Here is a 25,386-nt window from a genome sequence, read left to right on the forward strand (position 1 = left end):
GTGGCGATAGTCCACACAAAATTGCCACGATCCGTCCTTCTTTTTAACTAATACCACCGGGGATGCCCAGGGACTGGAGAATGGTTCAATAATGTCCTTCGCTAGCATCTTGTTCACCTCCTTCTGAATTATGCTCCGCTCAAAAGCAGATACTCTGTAGGGACGGCGGTGAACAGGGTTGGCATCACCTGTGTGTATGCGATGCTGGACAAACGACGTCTGCCCAAGAGGTCGGTCGCCAAAATCGAAAATATCCTGGTAGGCCTCGAGAAGATGTTGTAGGGCTTCAACTTGCGGAGGCGGAAGATCAGTGGCGATCATGTCTACAATTTGACGGCTGCCCGAATGTGTTGCGAGTGATGTGCGCTGCGGTGAAACAAGTGTGTCTAAGACAAGCACTTCAATTTGTAAATCGAGCAACGGACACAGGTGGGCCACAGAAATGCCTTGTGGAAGCACATGATTCATGTAGCCGAAATTGACAAGAGGTAGACAAGTTTTGTTATCTGTGATGCTGAGCATCGTATAGGGCACTGCAACATTGTGCGCAAGGAGGCGTCGGTGAGAGGCGTAGCGTAATAGTCACCGTCGGGCACAGCTGGTGAGCACATAAAATGGACGCACGTCACAATTTTGGAGGGCAGGCGAACAAAGTTGCTGCATTGTAATCGGCATGTAGGTTGGTACGGGGCGGCACTGATTTGTGGCAGTTCAAGGCGGAGCACACCAGCGGAGCAATCAATCAGAGCAGAATTGGCGGCAAGAAAATCGAGGCCTAGTATGAGGTCGTGGGGACATGTTGCAAGCACGGTAAAAAGGACGACCACTTGATGACCGGCTACGGTAAGTTGAGCTGTGCACATACCGATGACAGGGACTGTTGCACCATCTGCAACTTGGACGACACTGGTCAAGAGGGGCGTGAGTACCTTCTTCATGCGACGACAAAAACGCGAACTCATAATACAGACCTGAGCGCCCAAATCTATCAAAGCTTCAACAAGTGTGTCATCAACGTTACTTCTAGGGTGTTCCGGTTCAAACGTAAGGGCAACAGAGGATTTTTGGGTAAGGTCGACAGGGCAGCTTCACCTCCAGAAGCTGCGCAGCCTAGTTTTCCGGGGACATGTGGCGGTTAAACGATAGCGAGGGAGAGCGGCGACGCGTATTTGATCGAGAAGGATGGCTTTGAGGCGGTGGCGATGACGGGACAGGGTGGCAGTAGTCCTCAGGGGCAGTAAATGCTGTAGACTCAGTGCGGGTCGGATAACGGTGGTTTGGTGGACGGAATGAGTTACTGTAAGCGGGTACGAGGCAGAAGACATACATGGCCATTGGCTGCGGCTGTAACGAGCGCTGTGTTCAGCGCAACCACAGCGGAAGCAGATCGGCTTATCATCACATGTTCGCCATTCAGACGGGTTTCTGGTTCGAATAGAGTACGGACGACGACGTCTCATGTCCACAGAAGCTATCGATGGACCAGTGTTATCCAGGGTGGGTGCAGTGGACAGAATACCAAGGTTAGCGAATTCCTGGCGGACAACAGCCTGGATCAAGGCGACAGCTGGTGTTGAGGCATCGGGCAACGTCGGTTTGTTGGCAGCCGGGTAAGCGGCCTCGAGTTTACGTCGGACGATGCGCGTCACGTCTTCGGTTGTAGACGGATGAGAAGGAGTGGTTTCGCAAGACCAGTTGCCGCGGTGTTGGGTAGGCGCTGAAACTGCTGCAAAATGCATCGACTCTTCGCCTGCTCGAGACGACGGCACTCTTTGATCCCGGCGTCGATGGTCGTTACGTTGGTAAATGCAAGCAGGCTGAACGCATCGTCGGCGATTCCTTTTAAAACGTGCGAAATCTTGTCGGCCTCAGTCATGTTGGGATCGGCCCTTTGACACAACGCTAAGACATCTTGAATATAAGTCAAGTAGGGCTCAGTGGACGTCTGTGTACGTACAGCCAATTGCTTTCGGGCATCAAGCTGTTGACCAAACGGGTTGCCAAAGAGGTCGCGGAGCTGTTGTTTAAATATTTCCCAGCTAGTGATTTCGTGCTCGTTGGTCTCAAACCAGATGCGAGGGGTCTTGTCAAGATAGAAAATGACATTCGCAAGCATAACGATTGGGTCCCAGCCATACTGCTTGCTGACGCGCTTGTACATGCTAAGCCACTTGTCCACATTCGAGTTGTCCTCTCCAGTAAAGGTACCGGGATCAAGGGGTTGCGTTAGGGCGACGTACCTGGTTGCTGTCGTTGCTGAGGTAGGTGGCGAAGCCGTATCCTCACCCGGAGCCATGGTAGCAGACTTAAGGAGGCGTCCACTGCGTAGCTTCGTTGTCAGAAGAGCACCCAGCACTTCCACCAAAATGTTACGTGGAAAATAACAGTTGTCAGTCCGCAGCCACAACGCAGCTCACGGACAACGTCCGCTTCTTCACTATCAGTCTGAGGCACTTTTCTTGGGGATTCCCCACTATGCCCTCTTTTAGTCAGACGAAATCACGTAACAATATAATTATTTAGCCCTGAGCGTGGAATGTTTGATGAATAATGGTGTAGTTTGCAAGCCTTGAACATGTCCTCTGTACCTTTCAAAACAGTTAATTCACTTCTTTTGTACATTTACGATATTATGGTAATTTACTTGCGATGTCATTCCCCTGGCTAGCATCCCATCGGTTAGTTTAGAATGGTAAAGTGCATTGTTCGTACCTTCTTTAGCCTTAATGGGATTGAGTGCATTGCTGGAAAAAAGTGTTACTGCTAATGCAGTGACTTGCATGTGTGTTCCAGATTAATTCATCCTGAAACGACATGCCAACTAGCGTGCGATGCAGTTTCCTTCAAATTTTAATGTTGCGGACTCGTTCATAGGCCAGACAACGTTGAGCAGGCTAGAGCAAGTGCCTTTAAAATGGTCGGCTACATGTCAATCGCCATCAGTGCATCTGAGTGCATAATTTTCCACATGACAAGTATTTCAGGACATCTATACCTAACGCCATCTCTTGTCAGCCACAGTGGTGGCCTGCCGTAAGTGAATGAGAAATAGGCGAAAAAAATCATATTTGACGAAAAATAGTAGTTATCAAAAATGCATCTCGGTTCTCTACTGCAAGACTTATTTGAACAGTCTGAAAAAGTTAGTGTCCCGCTACATACCATTGTTACTAAATAGACCCAGTTTCAGAGCTGAGAAGTTTCTCCACCAGGGGAAAAGGGTGGGCTGAACAGCGGTCGCGAGAACTAGCGGCGTTGCAGCCCAAATTTGCTCTACTCTCGGCGCATCGTCTTCTCAACGGCGTAACGCTGCGGTCCACTGCACTGTTTCTCGCGATGTCTTTCTTGTTGTGCTACATTATCAAACTTAACCGTTAGCATGCTTCCAGTCGACATTCTCACGTCGCATTTATGGACTGCTTATGTGGATAGGCACAAGGTCATTTGTATAGATTGGGCTAGATGTGCTGCCCATTGCAAGTTGCCTAAGGATCGATGTCCTGCCTATATCTAAGCTGTCCGCATTGCGTTTAACTTCAATGTATGAGAGGTTCTATGTCAATGAGCGTTTTCAGCGTAGATTTGATGAGTACCACTATCATTTTAACCAGAGCTGTCTTGCCTAGACAAAAAACGGCCCAAAACGTCTGTTAACGCCTCAAACAAGTTGACTAACTCGAATATACAAAAATACTCTAGAAAAACAGAACTAAAGTTTTCAACAAGTAACAAAAAAGACGTTCTCGAAAAAAACAGAACCCATGCTATACACCATTTATCAAACAAGTCTTTGCAACGACTATCACTCGAGAACAGAGTGCAAAGTGTTACAGCAACATCATCATCTTTCTCGAATTTCACGCCTTTTCAGAAAGCTCCTGATTGGTTTTCTTGAACAAAAACTGAAAAAAAAAATAAAGTATATTCTCATCACAGTATGAAACATTACTACTCTAGCCATTGCGTTCTCTTCATGAGCAGTATAACTCCAAAAATGCAGTGGCAACCACTTTAACTTTTCACGCACAATCCAAAAGAGGTCACGAACTATGAGGTTTTCGTGAAATGCTTCTAGACTGCTTTATAAAATGTTTTCATACTAGCAAGAAGGCTGTGTAGAGGAGGATGTAGGCAGCCTTCTGAAAAACACGTCATCTGAGTGAGTGCACTTTCGTGTGGTTTTGGCGCAACTGCCCTAGGGGTGTACTTGTGAGAGAAACAGTACTCTTTTCTTCAAACGTACTCACGGGCGTTGTATAGCGGCTAAAAAGGAAAACCTTTTTAGCCATTATAGAATAGATGTAGTACATTCACCCTGTGTTACTGGTGGAGTACGCTGCACCGGAAAGAAGTGCCACCGACATGTGCAAGAACCCGTTAACTGCTATAAGGTCCAGAAATGGCAACACTGCGATTGAGAAAAATATATACTGCTGTAATATGAAGCAAATGTAACAAAAGATGGTCACTCGTAAGAAATGACCACTTATATGCGATATTGCTGGTTCATAAACAACAATATCCACTGCTTTGACGGCAGCGCAACAGTTGACAATAGATCTAATGTCACTGTGATGCAACAATCTAAATATCAAGAGCATTGTTCATCGCATGCAGCTTTATTTCTGGTGGCTACCCTAAACTGGGAACTGTGTATTCCAGGGGCACCATTCGTTTTCTTTTTGGGAAAGGAAGAATGGGCGCTCTTGTTATGAACGTTTAGGCTTCGATATCTGGGATGGAATCGCTGGGAAAAAGGGCGGAAGGGTACCGAGCGCGAGCTCCCACTTTCCGCGTGAGATCAAAACTTCTTGCCCAGAAAACCATGACGGTGGTGCGTTACGTACCATGTCATCGTTCTCAATTGAACGCCAGAGCCCTTGCTTTTGCCAGTGAGCTTTCTATCTTTGCTACGCAAAGATTGCTCTGATCTTCTGAATTGCGCCGAATTTCTTCGGAGATCTGTTACGGTAAACATTAAGTGGTTTATACCCCAACCAAAAATAAATATGGCACGCAAATAATTTCATACACTGTGCCCGATTTGAAAATTCGGCTCTATCATGGTCTCAACTTGTTTCGATCGTCTGGTCACTCTCCTGTGTTATTTTTGTTGGGGGTTAGAACTACAGTTCAGTGTGTGCCTTGATCATACTCTCAAATTACGTTGTTGAATAAACGACTGTATCTTCACCTATACATATATTTATAATATGTATGTGCTGTGTATTACATGAATGCAATAGTTTGAATGAGCTCGTTTCATAGAAGCTCCGGTATCGGCGTCTCCGGGAGCGAGAAAAAAAAAAACAACTTGTCCGTGACACCAAAATGAAAAAATCTGCCCATAAAGTAAATAGCAAAAAACTTCAGTACGAGTGAGAATCGAACCGTGGCTCTCTGCTAGGAAATCAGGTGTTCTACCACAGAGGCACTCCAATGGTCGAAACTGATTCGAGCAAAAAAAAGCAATATGAATGTAATGTAGAAGCCATCATCGATATCGTTTCTGACAAAAACAGAGCGATGCCTGATTTTTACACTTCTTTCGTTCATGTAGCAGAAAGTCTCTTTAACACACACTAAGTGGTAAAAGCATGGAATTGCGCCAGGCGTCGAAATATGTGAAATGCGCACTGAGTGAGTGTCTCAGAGCGCTCAAACATATGTTAACATGTTGCCTTACGCACACGCAGAGGGCTCTTCACTGATTAGCGTAGTTGGCACTTGACAATGGTACTTTGAATAGACATATGATAGCTTGAAAAGCCCAGTGTTGCACGCACAGTCGCTCATTCTCTCACGGCATGGTTGAGGCATACACCGAGGCCGAAGTTAGGCTTACAGCGTACTCCTGTAGCTAGGCTACAGGAGTACGCTATCACGGTCTAATCTGAAGGCGAACCTCAAGCGTGGTCCAAGTTTTCGAATTGCTGTGTTTGTAACTGCTGTGTAATTGTGTTACACAATATATAAACAAGACTGAACGACATCACCTCTGCCTTATATGTAAGTTTCTTCCACATGTAATAATATTATTAGTAATAATATTATTAGTGATATTATTATAATACCAATTATAGTATTCAATTTATAGGAATGATAATTTTCATTTTGCTAACAATATGAACTCTCAGGTAACGTGCTAGGCTAGAGAGGAAATTTCCTCACGATCATCCGTCTGCTAGCCCGTCACCGCAGGGCGAAAGAGGCCAGGAGCTACCTATATGAGCTTTCAAAGCTGCTTATGACAGCTTTTATCTTGGTCTCTGCGACTGTGAAACCATGCTTACAAAGTCGAAAATGAACAAACAAACGAACAAGTTGCGCGAACCGCAGTCGTCATTGCGCTCGTCGCTGTTGGAGCCCGGCACAAAGAAAGTCGGCGTACTTTACTGTAGATAAATCTGCTCCTCCTTGGTATGCTTTGTACATGACAAACGCGTTTTCATATAAGAAACAACGTCGTCCTAAGAACGGCTGGAAAAGTGACGTGTGAATACAACGCATCGTTAGCAGTAACCGCTTACCATCCCCAATTCCTTGCATACCGCGACAAGACGTGCCAAGCCATGTTCACCTGAGTCGTGTGTTTTAATAAATGATTTGTTCAGCTAGAGTTATCCTTAGACAGGCACAAGCCTCAAAATTGGCGCAGTCGACGCCAGATCTTTCCAAAGCCAGCCAGCCACAGCAAGACGAGAACGCTGGTCCATACTCTTCGCCTATTCGAATGCGTTTGCAACCACTGTTCGGCGAGCGTCGCCTGACGGTGCATCGTTCCCGCAATTAATTAGGAAGAGCTCCATTACGTGACGCTACTGCGGTTCTGAGTTTACCTTATCCGCAAATAACTGGCTCTCACAAATTAGACAGCACCAGTACCAAAAAAATAACTCGTTCAGCGTTTCTAAGCCTACAGTCAGCAACGCCATGGAGCAACACTGCGTCTAAGCCTCGCTAGCACCGAGGCCACCGGCAACGCACGTTCGCCCCTTAATACTGCCACGCTCCAAAACCTGACTCTTCTTCTCCAGCAGCGTTCACGCCCATCGACAACAATTATCACACTGTCTGACTTGTCCACGTCCATAGCATACTTCGGCGATTCTACGACGCAAAATGGTAATGCGTGGATCAGTGACATTCGCAGCGTACAACAGCTCGCCGCATGGAATGACGCTACCACACGCCTTATCACCGCAAGTAAACTCAAAGACCCAGCTCTAAATTCGCATCTTGCTTTTGGGCATAATCTTCTGAAGTGGGAAACATGGCACGCGGGCTTAAACGAAGCATTTTCGTCAGAGCCGACACTCCTCGAGTGGCAGGAACGCGTGATCAAGATTACCCAGGGCCCAGGCAAGAGCCTACAGAAGTACGCTTAAGCAAAGCTACGGGAGATTGAAAACTGGCCTCTAACGCTTGCCAACGCCCAGAAAATTCACTACCTATTGAAAGGCCTCAACCAGCCGCATGTTATTGCAGTCACGACAGCTAATCGACCTTCGATAACATGCGACTTCATATCCACTTGTACAAGCCTGGACAAGTGCGCTCACAATATTCAGCACACGCAAGTACAAAACCATTGGTATGGCCTCCCCTGCAGTCAGTTCGACAGGGCGATTAAAAGGATCGACAGCACAGCTTTCACCTACCACTGCATACAACAGCTGGAACAGTGCAGCCAGGAAAACGAATTTGTGACCCACTAAAAGAACAACAGGAACAATGCTACCAAGCCATTTTCATGTGCTATACGGCTCTAGCCTTCCGCAGCGGCCATGACACAACTCAAGCAGTCTGCTACAGTGCAAACAGTTAGGGCATTTGGCAGCGGCATGCCTGTCACGTACCAACTCATCATTGACGCAATCGACGCACACGACTGGCTCCTATCAGCGACACACCTCCCAGTTTGCCCGGAAAACTAGAAGGCTCCCAACAGTTGTCCGATTTTTCACGGCGACCATTACAGGAGTCGGACAGGAAGACGCTTATTCCTATCTGGTTCGAAAGTCACATTGATCTCCAAAGACATCCTACTCTCTAAAATGCTCTTGCCATGAACCAGTCAACCTCGATCCGTTGTTGGAGGGGGTACAACAATACCGGTTGGTTCAGCCCTCCTGAAAATAACTGTTGGCCCTATCTCTCGTGCAGTGAAGGCAGCAGTTTTGAAAATCAACACTCTTCCCATTATCTTGGCTGAAGACTGGTTTGCGGCAGCGCATGCTCATTTGGTCTTTAAGCCACCACATCCTACTCAGCCACAACACCCATTCACGGGTGTAACGCTCCTAGCCATGCAGCGCCTCGTCCCATAAATGACCAACACGGTAATTTTAGCATGTTCAAAGGTTTTCTCGTCGGCTGAACCACCATATTACTTCCTGCTACGGAAAGACAACCGATGATAAAAGAGCCTCGTTGGTAAGCTTTGGCCACAAGCACATTTCTACTGGACCGAAACTCTGTCACAACACTAGGCTGCCATACAGCGCCTATAACCATCCACTCCGACCTGCCACCAACGGACTTAGGCTGTGAGCTCTCCCCTGACCATAAATCGCTCATAGCTGTCACTCTGGCTTGCAATAACCATAAGGTGTCCAGCCAAAAAGTACCGGAGGTATTGAATAGACGATTGCTTGTGCCTCAACACATGGCTGAACCGGGACCACTTAAACTCACTGAAATGATGCTGTCATGAAGTACCGATCACCGGAACGACGAAGACGATGATACGGTGAAAGAAGCACATCAGCATGCACACAACTGTAACAACTCAAGAAAGACGGCCTGCTGCACGTGCGCCCGTGATGCGAGAAAAAAAAAAAAACAGGCCACGTTGACCAGGGAGACAGCAAAAATTGAGAGCAGTGAAGACCAGTTGGCCTGGCCGAGTGTGCAGCACGTCCGGAGGTCAGCATTTGTCGAAAGAACCTCGTCGGGCGTTAACGTCCGAGGGACTTCTAAAATGACACGTACGTCTCTTGTTCCTGGCATTTAGCAGTTTCGATGCAGAAGAACCGGCAGGAACTTTGTCTACCGCACCGCACCGAACGGGTCTGCGATGGACGTCATGATCGCTTCACCCCTCATAAACTCTTTTGTAGTGACGTTTCGGGCTTTCAGTTTATGTGGTGTATTGAGTATCTTGTTAGTTTTCGTGTTTGTGTGTGGAAATATGCGTTTGCGTGCATTGTATTGTGTCCTTTTTCTTGCAGCCCTAACCGGCGACCCTCGCACGACTCGTAAAGCATGCTCCCCGAGCCTCATTACATAACGATGACATCCGCGACAGGATACTTTCTCTTTTATACTTTCTCTTTTGTTTACAAAACACCAAAAGGTCGGAGCAGTGCAGAGAGAATAGCTAAGGCCTGCCTCAAAGATGGACATATTAGCATTGATGAAAGCAGGTGAAAAGCTTGGTTTGGAAGGTGCCCAGCTTAAGGCATGGGCAGAAACGCAAGCAATGAAGGTGCGTGAGGATAGAGTCCAGGCAAAGAGTTAGAATGCGAGGCACTGCAGCTAGAATGCAAGGTACTACTTGGTGACCGCACGCACGTTGAAGATGCTATACGGAAACTAAAATGAGCGATTGGGGGCTTGTTCCACTAAAACGCTTCATTCAGAGGGAGGGCTGCTAAACTTTGAACACAAACTGCCTACAGACAATGCTCACACTAGTAGTTTACATTGGACAAAAGTTCCGCGGCTGAAAGCGGACGGCTCGCATTAGGGCACATTAAGCAGGGCGAGCTCCCATAGAAGCATACTCAATTCCCACATGTCGGCGCTCAATGCCGGCTAGCATATGGAAAAGAATGAGGACCTGGTGTGTTCAAAGATGCTCATGAACGAGCACAGCGCATTTCGTGATAGCTTTTTTTTTTTTTTCGAGATATGAAAAACTGAATGTTTAGATCCTGACAACGGTGACGAATTCAGCGAGACAAGTGAACTTCAAGCTGTCAGAGACATTGCATCACTGTCACATTGGAATAAACCCACTCAGGGTGTTCAAATAATGCCAATGGCTTCTACCTTTGAGCATGTAACCAGCTCGGAAATCGAGAACAGCGCCAACATTCCGTCATGCTTCCTGGACAGCCAGCTCGAAAGAAGAGCTTTCCATAAGTAGAAGTGTTATGACGACGAGCATTGCAATGAAACCCGTCATGAAATTTCCATGGCAACTTACAGAAAGAAATCACGTTGTTCGAGGCACAAAGTGAAGCAGCCTCATGCTTGCGAACAAGATAAGAGCGAGGAAAAGAATTCGGAAAGTAAAAAAAAATTCACCAGGGCGCCACCGCATTTGCGACGTAATGGGAACAAAAATGATAACCAAAGTGGTTTCTACTGTGGACGCTTGCTGATAAAGCTGATGTTTCAGACTCACATCATACGTAGTGACAGCGCTCACCGAAAGTTTGTGAGGTTTAAGAAAAGTAGGTCCCCTGTGTGAAATTTATCACAGGAGTTATGCCTTCTGACAAAATTAATCATTGCTTCGATGATTTGCTCAATCAAAACCTCTTTTCTTCACGTTGTATGCGCGGCTAGGGCCTTTTTTTTCTTTTGTACTGTGGAGTGAAAGTCATTACATTCTGTCAAATGTTCCTTCAGAAAACTTTTCTTCGCCACGTATTGCATGATATTTATACAGGAAAGCAGGTGCTAGAAAATACATGGTGAAAAATACATACATGGCGTAGCAATGTGACCCAAGAAAATGGGCTTTGCAGAATAGCGTCTGTTGCTTTCGATGTAGGCATTTCTTGTGCATTAATTGATTGATGTGTCGGGTTTAACGCTCCAAAATCTCGATACGATTATTAAAGACGCCGTAGTGGAGAACTCCGGAAATTTCGACACCTGGGGTTCTTTAACATGCACCCAAATCTGAGCACACAAGCCCACAGCATTTTCGCCTCCGTCGAAAATGGAGCACCGGCAGCCGCGATTCGATCCCGCGACCTGCTGGTCAGCAGCCGAGTACCTTAGCCACTAGAATACCGCGGCAGGGCCATTCCTTGCGCAGGTCCTTGTACACATGTTGAAGCAACATACGACTTACCCTATTTCGGTAGTTAGACTGACCACGTTTACAACTGCAGTGTACAAACATTCAGCTGACATGGGTGTTGCAAAGTGTTCTTTGTGCCAGTGCCTCTCCTTATTTATTTATGTGTGACTGTGAATAGAGTGTCTTAACAGTATCGAGTGGAAGTGCATTCTGTCTAGGTATTGTGACTGTCATTTCCTGCTCGTTGAAGTATTCCCATGGAACACTTCTTGAAATAGGGGCATATGTCATAAAGTACTGATGACTGGAATGACGAAGACGATAGGTCTCTTCCATTTAGCTGCACAGGCAGCACCAGTTCAATGGGTGCAGCACCTTTCTCCTCGATTTATTGGTGCCATGCACGCGCTCTGCACTGGCTTTCTCAGTTTGTCGCGGTACAAGAGTATGCTGCACGAGTTCTCTGCCGGCCTGCCCTTGCTCAAAAGGAGGTGCAGAGAAAAGTAGCATGGCGTGCGCCCCTTCTACCTACCAAGCTTGGAGCAAACGACGCTGCGTGTTGTTCAAGGCGTGCGTGCACACAGTTCAGTCAAGCTCGTACCACCGACGGGTAATCTTAGCCCTGTCTTATCGGCAGCTATTAAGACGGCTTCTTTTACATTTGTCTTTCATGAGCAGAAAAATCCTCTGTTGTTGTGCAGTAATTAGGAATCGCAGGGAAAAAAATTGGCAGATCCCACGGACAGTTGGAATTGATAATACGCGAAGCACGAATGAGAAAGAATGATATGTCACTTTAAAACCAGCAAACGTTAAGAGATGGAGGGGAATGATGCCGTACACAACTTCCGTGTCATGGTTATCATGTTTTGATGTGTCGTTACCTTCGTAATTTATACACGTCATGTCTAACCAAATTTAGTATAAGTGGAGTTAGCGAAACGGCTGTGAGCTTGCTATGAGCGTGGTATGTTGTCATGTTCTTACATGACACGCGTGTCAAGATTATCATCTTTGCACCGGTCATATATTTCGTCATCCATTGACATCCGGTAACACCAAATTTGGTATATGTGGAGCTAGCCAAACGGCCACGAGCACATCAAGAAGGGCCCAACATACTCTAATGTAGCGTTGACACGTGCGCACGCTGGACACAGTGACGCTACGTTAGCACAACGCGAGCACTCTATAGTCTGATGGCAGGCGCGACCGTTGCGACCAGCGTCCGTCAGGGCAGCCCTACGGTAATCGGTGCGAAATGAGACATGCTGCACTTCGCGCCTATGCGTTCCCAGACAACACTGCATCTCCCTCTTTTCGTGACAGAGGGACGCTGGGGGCGCTGCAACACGCATGCATCAAAGCAACGCAGCGCGGCGAGCGCCTGCGAGTACATGGCAGGACCGGCACATGGCCTGGTAATGCCGGTGTGACACGACGAAATGAACGCCGGCGAGCAGGCACACCGCGTCACGTCGAAATGTATCGGCGCCTTGACTATGGCATGTAGTCAAGTTATCAAATAACGTGCATCTCATGATTATCGTGTTTGCACCAGTCACATACCGTCGTCATTCATTGATGTCACTTAATACCAAGTTTGGCATATGTGAAGCTAGCGAAACGGCCACGAGCGCATCATGAGTGTGGAATGTAGTAATCTTGTTACATGACACGCATGTCGTGATTATCATGTTTGGATGTGTCATTTACCTATGCCCTCCGTTGGCGTTGCGTAATACCAAGTTTGGTACATGTGAAGCTAGCGAAGCGGCTGCAAGTGCATCATGAGCGTAGCATAAAGTTATGTTCTTACATGACACGCATCTCATATTTATCATGTTAGCACCAGTATCATACCTTTGCCTTCCATTCACATCCCGTAATACCAAATTTGGTAGAAGTGAAGTTAGCAAAACAGCCGCCTGTGCCTCACAAGCGGGATATGTAATCATGTTGTTACATGATACGCACCTCATGATTGCCATATTTGCACCAGTCACATACCTTCATCATACATTATCGTACCATAATACCAAATTTCTTTCTATATAGTCTTTCTTCTTTTACCCTGCGTTCTCGATGTACCACGGGTGTACTTTTTTTTTGCCTGCTTATAAATTGATTGCCTGTTTATATATTCTTCCCTTTCTAATGAACAGTTTAGTTGCGAGAAAGCGCTTGTCCTCTCTTCCTTTCTGTTTATTCTTGCGCTTGAACTGACAGTTATACCAAATTCGGTATATGTGACGCTAGCGAAACGGCCACGAACGCATCATGAGCGTGGCATGTAGTCATGTTGTTGCATGACACGCATGTCATGATTTTCATGTGAGGGCCTGTCACTTGTGTTCACCATGCTATCATGTCATACCATACCAGTTTTGCAACATGCCATGTGAACGGAACCACCATAAGAGCTGCAGGACAATTAAATGCAAATCATGACATTCATCACATACATGTCATGATTTTCATGTTATGCCTAGACAAATATGTCCCTCACACAGTCATGTTATGCCACACCAAGTTTGATATCAATACCATTATCGAAACGACCAGGAGAGCTTAAAGTCATAGACGAACGGACGGACGGACGGGCGGACAGGATTGATGGACGGACGGACGAATGGATGGATGGATGGATGGATGGAAGGATGGATGGATAGATGCATAGATACGCTAAAAGTCGCCGAAGATAGCTAAGAAATGCTTCGCATTTAAAAAAGGTCAATGTAATATAGATGCTGCTCGAGACGCAAGTTCTCTTCGTCGTTACAACAGCGTGACACCGATGGGGTAGGAAGCCTTTAAAAAGACTGTTTTAAAATATGTATTCAAGCAAGCTTGCTCACGATTCTTATATTGATATAGCATGAAAAAAGTGCGCCTGTTGGTCAAAGAACCCCCAGGATGTTTAGTTTTTTCTTGCTCTATGGCCTCACAAGCACTTCAATAGAAAGCCGACAACACAGGATCGAATACTAAACCACTACATCTTCGTTCTAGACAGTATGAACAGTCTCTTGAAATCATACTCATGAAACTGCCCGACAGCGTTCCTGCACCTGAGAACATGACTGACATTTTCACGTACAAAGAGCAAAGGACCAGAACAAACCCCATCAACACCTCATCTGTTACTGCACAGATGGCCGCTGTCGGAATTGTGAACGCTGTCAAGCGGTTTGCTTCATACGAGATCAATGCACCCATCACGGCAGTATTTTGATAAACAACGCCATCGATACACGCCGCGTTGTCTATTCGATGAACTCTACCTGCATTAGCATCTTCGTTTTGGCAGTAGCTGCCGCGCTGTAGTGTCCCGGCTGCACCTGCACTTGCTGAACCGGTGCTGCGCACCCACGGCACTGCTGGCACCGCTTTGACACTTTTCAGAACTAGTGCAGGCAGTGCAAGCCAAATTGAAGAGAAAGAGACCAGATGATACGGTGACAGAAATTCACCAGCACGCACATGGCTGTAACAACTCAAGAAAGACGCCCTACTGCATGTGCGCACGTGGCCCGAGAGAAAAAAATGGCAGCATATCCACGGAGTGAATGATGGAGAGTAGGGTGAAGCATTCGTCCGTCCATTCGTTCTTGCTTCCGTGCGTCCATGCGTCCGTCTGTGTGACCGTCCATGCGTCCATTCGCCCGTCCGTGCGTGCATCTGTTCGTGCGTCCGTTCCTGCATCCGTCCATGCATCCGCCCCTGTGTCCGTTCATGCGTCCATCCATGCATCTGTCTGTGTATACGTTCGTCCATCTATTCAACGCTCCAATTACTACCATCTCGCATTTTTTCATCATATATTCCCCATATAGAAGCACCGCCATCCAGCGGACATTCCAAGGACTAAACGAGACGTGGCACACGCAGACTTTCTTACGGCTTGGGCTTTGGGTCTACTTCCCACCTTTAACCACCTCGAGTTCATGGTATATACTAGTTCACTGTATTCATGGCACTGCGGCCCAACATTTGCTAAACATTTCAAAAACGAAGGAGGTTACGCCCAGCGAGTACAACGTAGCAACCTTTTCTTGTCAGATAGTGCTCAATGTACGTGCTAATGGCTGCTAATGGGAAATGGGAGACAGGAGAATTCGGCTTTTACTTTCTTACGGATTGTGCTTCATATGTACTTCCCACCTTTAACCACCTAGAGTTCATGGTATATACTAGTTCATTGTATTCATGGCACTGCGGCTCAATGCTCGCTAAACATTTCTAAAACTAAGGAGGATACACGCAGCGAGTATAACGTAGCAACCCTTTCTTGTCAGATAGTGCTCAATGTACATGTCAACGGCTGCTAATAGGGAATGAGAGACAGCAGCATTCAACTTTTAGTTAACGCACATGCCGTGAACTTTTTCATTGTTCAACAAAGCACAGGAGAAATATCCCACCGGCACCACCTTGAAGGTCAAACTGTAACACTGGTTACACACTACGACTACGACTACAAGGGACGAACGGGTGCCGCTTAAGGAGCTTCGCCCCTAAAAAGACGAAACAACCAGCCACGTAGACCGATCAGGCGGAGCCAGATGCTGGAGAGAAGAAGACGCGTTGGCCTGGTCGGACATCAACGTTCGGGAGGGCAACACTGCCGAAGGTACCTTGTCGGACGTCAATGCCCGAAGGACTCTGTACACGGCACGTCTTCTGCTTCGGCGCCCGGCCGACGCAGCCCCTGTGACCACCCGCTTGGCCCTTTTCGTCAGGCAGCATCGACGACGCCACGGCTGCTTCTTCGAGCACCAAACGCGTGAGCGCGTCGTCCCTCCGAACTTTCTGCTAGAGACGCTTTGCCATTTCATATTGCTTGCACTGCTTTGTATTTGTGTTGTTTGTGCCTTCTTGTGTTGAAATACATGTTTTCCTGCCGTGCCACTTGCGTCCTCCTCCTTGCGATTCTAGCCAGTGTCTCACACATGACTCTTAAAGCCTGCTCCCCGAACTAACATTTATAACATAACAGACTCCTTTGGAGCCTACAAAATCGGTAGACATCGAACTAAATCTGAAGAGCAAACCGAAGCCAAATAAGTTTGAAAGGAGTTTCATTATAACATTTCATAGAACCGGAAACTCAAACTATGGGACACTTAATTTTTGAACGGAGCATTTCAACATGCTCTTCACGAAAGCCTCGAAAACAGCACGTAAAGCATATGAAAGATCTTCCACAGCATCGAAGCCGCACAAATCCTGTTGTCTATTTCCTCTTCTTCGTGGTGGCGCTCTTGTGCCTTTGCTTTAGTTAGATCTTCTTGAATGCAAGGCTGAAAGTTGAGAATATGTAGCTACTATTAAGAAAACTGTTTCTACGGCGATCCCTACACACAAACGTGCATCCGCACTGTAGCCTGTTCATCAAAGTGTGTCCCTATGTCATGATTTCTACAGTTCCGCATATTTGAAAGCTGCTTCACAAATAGCAACAGATGCAGGTGTTTTAAGAGAACTGGAGAATACCAGCATCATGATTCTCCACAGAAACACTGGGTGGGAGGAGCGTGTAAACGCTTCGTCCCAGCCAAATGCCTCTGTTGCTTGTAAAGTACCCTCCACTCCAGTCCTAGAAGCTACAATGAGGAACTTCACCTAGCCGCAACCCAAGCACCCTCAGAGTTTGTGTTAGCTTCTTATCACTAACAACCTGTCATTTAGTGTGTGTGCACACCACGTTAGATCAAAGGACGTGGTCTTCTCGGGCGAGGTGAATTGTGATGGGCAAGCGTGCTTAGCCGGAACCAACTAAACACTCGGCCATATTGTGCACTCGCTTGCGGGGTTATTTCGTCGAGCTCGAGTAAAGCCATAGGTGCTGACGCGTTAAGACATGCTCAGCCATATTTATCTGAGCCGTGTGTTTTATTAAATAGCTTGTTCAGTGGAGAGTCTTTCTTAGACCAGCACAAGCCTGAAAGTGGTTATGATCACGCAGACAAGCAAGCATCGAAAGAACTAGCGTGTCTCTGCAACAATTGAAGCAGCTGCTGTGTCTGTGAAGTTGTCAAGTCTTTGCTGATGGTGGCGGTAAAGGCGGAGAAAAAAGCATGTTCACCAAGAGAAGGGTCTTTGGATGCGACAGCTTGAAGTGAAGTGAAATGAACTTTATTTCGTCCTGGAGTACTGGTCAGACACCCCCTAAGAGGCATCCGCCGCAGTTAGTGGTGGCGTCCATGCTGGGACTGAAAGACCGTGGCCCTCTGTTTGTTCGCAGGCCTCCTGGACTGCCGAGTATTGGACTGAGAGCTCGGAGCTTTTAAGAGCCCTCTCCCAGTCTTGTTCCCCGCCGCGGTAGTCTAGTGGCTAAGGTACTCGGCTGCTGACCCGCAAGTCGCGGGTTTGTATCCCGGCTGCGGTGGCTGCATTTCCAATGGAAGCGGAAATGTTGTAGGCCCGTGTGCTCAGATTTAAGTGCACCTTAAAGAACCCCAGGTGGCCGAAATTTCCGGACCCCTCCACTACGGTGTCTCTCAAAATCATATGGTGGTTTTGGGACGTTAAACCCCACATATCAATCAATCAAATCAATCAAATCCCAGTCTTGTTCTGTGCTGAACTTTGCACCATGTAAGTGGCATGGCGAATACAGGCTCAGGGTCAGCAACACGGCCCACAATTATCTCTGGCAGTAGGATCTTCTCCAGGGTGACTTGTTGGGCAAGTTGGTTCATTCTTAACCTAGCTTATGGTGCAAAAGGAACACGAGAGAAGGACAAGCACTTGCTCTTTTTTCCTGTCTTTTTTGTGCCATAAGCTAGGCTAAGATTTTCCCCAAAGTGCAATTTACATTGCGGTACATTGCGAACACGAACGACACCGGACGGAAGAGCTATGCCTTCACGAATGCAGAGAGGTGACGAGGAGACCAATACATTGCAGTCATACATGTCGATGGATGTAATGGTGACAATTTGCTCTTGGAGTTGCGGCAGTTTGATCTCTTCCGCAGCAACTAGATGAAAGGGCTTCTGGGTGTCGTCATCGAGCATGTAGTTGGTGTCATTGAGGTGGACGACGCACTGTGCACAACAAGTAGCCGCAGAAGCAGACAAGAGGAAATCTTAGCCTAATATTAATCTATGAGAGCAGCGGGACAGGAGAACGAACTCGATATGATGGCGGATGCCGTCTATAAGAACCCGGACAGTACAAAACGCAGAAGGGCGAATGGTATTGCCTTGGGCAGCTACCAACGTGAGTCCATCGTAAAGCGTCATTACTTTCTTTAGACGACACAAATCAGCCGGTATAACAGAGCATGTCGTATCCACATAGACCATAGCATCGGCATGGCCTCCTACCACAACCAGAAAGAACATGTTACACCGACCTGATGAAGGAATTTTAGTCCTAACTTAGAATGCAGCTATTCCTCCACAAACTGCATCATTTACTTTTCCAAATCACTATCAGTAGAGAACGCGGAGGGCCGAAGTGGAGAAGGGCGAAGGTGAGCGGCGTCTGACGGATCGGCTGTTCCGTAGTGCAGTGATATGGACAGAGATGGAGACCGGTGTGGAAGCACCGAATGACACTAACCTTGCTAAGATGCCCCAGTGGACAGATTCCGCTCAGGCATGTCATAATCTCGATGCTAGTCTAGCTGGCACTGTCGGCAGAAACGAGATGTGTGGCTGTGATACCCGCATTAATAGCATATACGGCGGAATGAGCGCCAGGGTGCGGAAAGAAAGCGTTCGGAGCACTTGGAGGTAGTGCGGTCCGGTGCGCTGATGAATGGTCAGATCGGAAGCTGACCAGGACAGCAGCAGCGACTGACGAATATGATAGTATCCACAACGTGACGTTTACTTCACTGGGAGGTGCGGCAGGAACTTGAGCGTAGATTGATATGCATTTTACCAGCACTCAACTACGGAGCACAAACCTGGAAGATGAAAAAAGGGTTCAACTTAAAGAGCCACTCGAACATTTTTCAAATAACCATGGACTGAATTCACTGGAAAAGCCAATTGCCTCACAAGTACAATGCAGCAAAAATTTTAAGAATTCTTCCAGTGCAAGTGGAATTGCGAATATTTGTCGCATGTTGCAATTGTATTATCTCTTCACTCGTACAGATGAAAGTGCTGGAGCTAAGCAGGGGGAAAGGCAGGGGCAAAAAAAAAGCGCCACGCACGCCTCGTGACCTTGAGCACACTTTTTTTTCTTTGGATTCAGGGCTTTCTCAGTGTGATCGTGCACGCGCGCATGGACAAGCCGCAGCCTCCCGCGACGATCTCTGTAAAGACCGAGCGCACCATGTTCTCTTTCTTTCTCAGACAAGGACGTCAAGTGCTTAATAAAAGAGCGAGAGGAGAGAATGGCAACAAGTGTGTTTAGTCTGTCCAATAAATGGCCTGAATTGTTTTGGTTGGCCATGAGAAGAATTGGGAGGGGCAACCGAGGGGTTAAAACCTGGCTCCCGAGTCCTCACAGTCGTTCTGGTCGCAGAAAACGGTGCTCTGCACTATAGGCTTTGCCGAGGCAACATGCAACAGTTGCAACGGTGAAAGAGTCTTGTAAATATGTACATAAGTTCCTGTACATAAAGTCGAGTTGTTGCAATGTATAGAAAAGCGCTAGTCTCCATTCTTTAAAGCAGCAGCCACGACAAGAACAGACGGACACCATGCAACCAACCTTCCACTCCCTTCTATAGCAACAGCCGCTACGCGGCTGAGAGCTCTCCTCAAGGGAACAGAGGGAGTGGGTAGAAGGTTGAGTTTTACTCTTGGATAGAGAACATGTATACGTTTCTTCATATAACTACAACCTTAAAGCTTGCTTAATATACGCAATCATAGATTACGAGGTAGCCGCCACTAAGGGCGGTGCGCTCCCTACAAGTGATGATTCTCAGCGTTGAAAATGTCCTTTGACTGTTAAAGATGCCCTCTTAAAATTGGAGTTTCTCAGATAAATCAGCATTGTCAAAAATGTTAACCCACGAATGTTCATAGGATTTTTCCGGATTTCTCCGAAAACAAGAAGCCCTATCTAAACATAAGCGAGCAGAAAGTCGTTTAAGGCAATCGCCTAATTGCACTGATTAGGCCGCAGGCTATAGTTCGAAAAGGCCTCGCGTTGCTTGCATTCCATATTATTTTAAAGGCTATTTCTGTTGTGTTATCGTGTTTGTGCATAGGGGGACTGACACAGATGCGCTTCGCTATCAGCGGTGACCCGGACTCGGACTGTTGGGCTTCGTGACGTGAATGCTCGGTGTGATAGTGGCTCGATCATGTATATAAGCAACCGCCCTTTTTTCCTTCCTGGTTGTAAAACAGTTGGTTGTGTGACTGAAAAAACATGTGTTGCACTTAGCCACCGTGCGCTGCCTGCCGGTCTCGCCCCTATTTAGATGAAGATATAATAGTGGCGACGAGGGTGGGACCCGTGTGAATCTGCACTGCCGACAGACGCCAGGCACTTTTGGGAGCGGAAGACTTCAACATGGCAGCGGCTGACAAGTTCGAACCCTTCCTCGAGGACGGAGACGAGGATTTCGAATTGTACATCGAGCGGTTCGAGCACTTCCTTCGGGCGACCCAGGTGAGCGACGACCTCAAAGTTTCGGTGCTGGTTACGGCTATTGGGAAGAAAACCTATCGCACGCTTAAAAATCTACTAGCTCCCGCGAAGCCCGAAGAGAAAGAATATGCGCAACTAATTCAAGCCCTCAAGAAGCATTATGCTCCGGAACTTATGGTCATAGCGGAACGTTTCCGATTCAACCGCCGGATTCAGCAGGACACAAAACTGGTGGCGGGCTTTGCCTTGAAGTTGAAGAGTCTGGCTGCCTCCTGCAATTTCGGGGCATTTTTGGATGAAGCTTTGCGGGACCGTTTCGTTGCCGGGCTGAAAGTTGAGACAACGCAAGCACAGCTTCTGAAGAGGGCCACACTGACGTTTGCAGAAGCGTGCGAACTAACCCGAAGTATTGAATTAGCCCGTTCCGAGACGAAGAAATTCCAGCCGGAGGGGCCAGAACTGGGTGTCCAAGCCGTACAACGGCAAGCTCCGAGTTCAAGGTCGGGACAGCCACGTGGAGACTATATGGAAACCAGAGCAACGAAAGAAACAACTGGTTGGGCTTGCTATCGCTGCGGAGCCACCTCCCACACCAACGAAAGGTGCCCGTTCAGGAAATACTGCTGCCGCGCCTGCAAACGAGTGGGCCACTTGGCAAGAGCGTGCCGATCGTCCGCCAGCACCGCGCACTATGCGGAGGACAGTAGCGGTGAGGACAATATTTTGTTACAGAATGTATTTTCGTGTGACGAAAGTGTCCGAAAGTATACTGTAAACGTACGGGTCGGGGGTCGTAATGTGCCGATGCAGATAGATACGGGCGCGTCTGTTTCTATCGTCCCCGAGACTCTCTATCAGCGACACTGGGCCGGGCGACCGTTGTTGCCGTGTAGAATAAAGCTAAAAGCCTATGGGGGAACGCCGTAAGCGGTTCTGGGAAAGCTGATGATGCCGGTAGAGCACAACAACCAGACAGCGACGCTGCCTCTGATCGTGGTCCGTACGTTGCAAAAGAGTGAGACTGCGTTGCTAGGGCGAGACTGGTTGGAATCTCTTAAATTGGATAGGTTGAGTGTGAGTGGAGTGGGGATCGATCGAGTAGCTAGCTTGCTTGAAAGCTTCTCGAAAGTGTTTGAACCAGAGCTCAAACAGATAACCGATTGTCAAGTAAGCTTGTTGCTCAAGGATGGCACAACACCGGTCTTTTGTGAACCTCGACAGGTGCTGTTCGCACTCCGAGATCCCGTTTGCCAACAATTGAGGGCCTGGCAGAACGCAGGGGTGATTGTTCCCGTCCTAGAAAGCGTTTGGGCCAAGCCACTGGTGGTGGTTCCAAAAGGAGACAAAACGGTCAGGATTTGCGGAGACTACAGAATGACGGTGTATCCCTGCTTGCGCACCGATCATTATCCGCTGCCAGTCACGGAAGATTTGCTTGTAGCTTTGCATGGGTGCAAATATTTCACTGTGCTTGACCTTTCAACCGCGTATCAGCAGCTGCAGTTGCACCCTGACTCGCAGTCTTTGCTCACGATAAATACGCACATGGGGCTGTTTAAGTTTACGCGCCTACCGCATGAGATAACCAGTGCACCCTCGATATTCCAGGCAGTCATGAACGATGTTCTAAGAGGCCTAGATAAAATCGCCTGCTACCTGGATGATGTGTTGATTGCCGGGGAAAGTTTTGAGGAGTGTTGGGAAAAGGTGGAAAGCGTGCTGACAAGGTTCAAGAAACGAGGTTTTAAGTTGCGCAAAGAAAAGTGCAAGTTTTTCTAAACATCGGTGGCGTATCTGGGTCACGTGCTGGACGAAAATGGCATTCGGCCATCCAAGGATAAGGTGCGCGCTATCAAAGACGCGCCGACACCCAAGAACAAGCAGGACCTTCGAGCATATTTGGGTATGCTCAATTTTTATGCCAAATTCGTTCCGAACATGTCAGCAGAGCTAAAACGATTGTACGAGTTGTTGGGCGAAAATGTTAAGTGGCAATGGATGGACAGGGTGGCGGATACCTTTAAGAGATCTAAGGATTGGCTTATGCATCCCAGAGTACTAACATACTACAATCCGGATCAGGAACTGGGTATGGTATGCGACGCCTCGACATAAGGACTAGGGGCGATTTTATTCCATAAAATCGCGGGAGTCGAAAGACCGATAGCGTTCGCATCGAGGACACTAAGTCAGGCAGAGCAGGGCTACGCCCACCTGGAGAAAGAGGCTCTTGCAGTTATTTTCGGTCTAAAGAAGTTCCACAAATTTTTTTTTGGGTGAAAATTTTCCATTTATTCAGATCACCAACCCCTGGTTGGAATTTTCGGACATGGCAAGCCAATCCCTACAATGGCAGCAGCACGAATACAGCGGTGGGCCTTAATCCTTGCAGCGTATGACTACCGATGGGTCTACCGAAAGGCAAGCAAAATCCAAAATGCCGATGCCCTTTCACGGCTACCGCTCTGAGACAAAGCAGAGGAGTCGGAGGGCGTTTATTTCTTTTCGGTGCTAGACAAGCCTCCATTGTCGGCAAAGGAAATCAGATCGGAAACGCGTAAACATCGATTGCTGTCCAAAGTGTTGTTTTTTATGCAGAACGGGTGGCCTGTGCATGTGTCGGACGACGATCTTTCACCATACTTCGTTCGCCGTAACGAACTGTCGGTAGACCAAGAGTGCGTAACATGGGGCAATCGCGTGGTTATACCAGCTTCGTTGCGACAGAAGGTTCTAGAAACGCTGCACGAAGATCACCCAGGGATGATTCGAATGAAAATGCTGTCAAAGAGTCATGTCTGGTGGCCTCGCTTAAGGCTAGACATAGAGAAAGTGGTGAAAGAGTGCATCACTTGTCAGTTGTCACAGAATGCGGCAGCTAGAGTGCCACTAATGTCATGGGGCTGGCCAACGCATAGATGACAGCGAGTTCATCTGGATTTTGCACTAAGGGACCAGCATTACTTTTTCGTCCTAATGGACGCTCATTCGAAGTGGGTTGAGGTGTTTCTCATGACAACAGCAACAAGTGAAAAGAGGATAGAGAAATTGCGAGGTGTTTTTGCGGCCTACGGACTACCAGAGGAGATCGTGACCGACAACGGGCCCCAATTCACATCGCAGCACTTCGGAACATTCCTGAGCAGGAATGGAATTCGTCATTCCAAATTTCCTCCCTATCACCCAGCTTCGAATGATAGCGCCGAACGATGCGTTCAGACCGCCAAGAAGGACTTGTTTAAACAGATACTAGACGAAGAAAGAAAAGGAGACAAGAAGTCCATACAACATTGCATAGACCAATTTCTCTTCAGTTATCGCAACACCCCATCCACCACCACTGGTGAGACCCCGGCCCAGATCTTCTTGTCATGGCAGCCAAGAACCAGGCTAAGTCTGCTGCACCCTGAAATGGAACAACGCATGCGCGAAAGGGGGGAGCAGGCGAAGCTCCACGCAGACGAGAAACGAGAGTCATGGAGAGACTTTAGGGAAGGCGACCAGGTTTTGGTAAAAGGGCTCCGCCCGGACGACGACAAATGGCTGTTGGGTACAACTGCTCAGCGGTGCAGCGCATGCACGTACATTGTTTGCGTCGAAGACGAGGACCGATACGTTCACGCTGATAACCTGCGATTGTGTACATTTCAGGAGAACCAGAGCTGGCTCAAGGCCGTGGGAACAGTGCTGGACGGGCCGAGAGTGGAAAACAAGGGTCCGCTCTTCAGGGACACTAGAGAGCCCACCTCGACCAGCACGCCTACTCGGCACAACGATCAGGACCAACCAGCATCGAGCTTGACGTCACCAGCAGCTGAATCAGCAGGGCCTTCTACCGAGCCTTCTCCGGGCCTTCTACATGACAGCAGGCCGACGCTCGACAGTGGTCTCCAGAACGGCGACCCCTCGGGGCAATCAACACCGCAGCTTCGACGTTCTACCCGGTTTAGACGACCGCCAGACCGTTACGTGCCATGAGACGAAACCTCGTGAGGGGAGAGGAGTGTTGTGTGATCGTGTTTGTGCACAGGGGGGCTGACGCAGACGCGCTTCACTATCAGCGGTGACCCGGACTCGGACTGTTGGGCTTCGTGACTTCAATGCTTGGTGTGGTAGTGGCTCGATCATGTATATAAGCAACCACTCCTTTTTCCTTCCTGGTTGTAAAACAGTTAGTTGGGTGACCGAATAAACATGTGTTGTACTTAGCCACCGTGTGCTGCCTGCCGGTCTCGCCCCTGTTTAGACGAAAATATAATAATTTCTACTTTTTCAAGAGTTTGTAATATTAAGCACTGGGGTTCTATGTCACAAAACCACGATTTAACTACAAGGGACTGCGAAAATATCGACCGCATGGCGTTACTTAACGTCCACCTAAATATAAGTACCCGGGCCTCGAGCCTTGTGACCTCCATCAATATTGCAGCCGCCACAGCCGGGGTTGGATCCCGCAACCTTCAGGTCAGCTATCAGGCAAGGCGTCTTTTCAAACAGTGGTCAATCCATACGATATAGCATATCCCCTCGCAAAATAACTATCACGTTCCTCGTGCGTCGTCGGAGGCACTCACTTGTCCCAGCAGGCAAATGTTGCTCGTTGCGTTGAGATGCCCAGGGCTTTCACCGAGCTGGCCGACACAGAAGAACCTGCACACAGACATCGTCCATGAGAACATATTGGCGCACGCATCATTTCTTTTACGCTCAGACTATTTACGGAATTTGCTTACAGGCGTGCACAAAGCGCGACCGCAATTATCACGCCTTTCGGCCAA

General features: G+C 47.9%; 1 protein-coding gene across 4 annotated transcripts in view; it reads right to left on the reverse strand.

The window, feature by feature from the left end:
* LOC119178800 (glycerol kinase 5) overlaps positions 1-25,386 on the reverse strand; it is a 409,569-nt gene that overhangs the window by 322,741 nt on the left and 61,442 nt on the right. For all 4 annotated transcript variants that reach the window (XM_075868891.1, XM_037430055.2, XM_075868972.1 and 1 more), the window contains exon 4: positions 25,183-25,258. In XM_075868891.1, the coding sequence (XP_075725006.1) occupies positions 25,183-25,258 (76 nt within the window). The remainder of the gene's footprint in view (positions 1-25,182; positions 25,259-25,386) is intronic.

The sequence above is a fragment of the Rhipicephalus microplus genome, chromosome 1 (assembly GCF_043290135.1).
Source record: "Rhipicephalus microplus isolate Deutch F79 chromosome 1, USDA_Rmic, whole genome shotgun sequence".
In the NCBI taxonomy this organism is placed as follows: domain Eukaryota; kingdom Metazoa; phylum Arthropoda; class Arachnida; order Ixodida; family Ixodidae; genus Rhipicephalus; species Rhipicephalus microplus.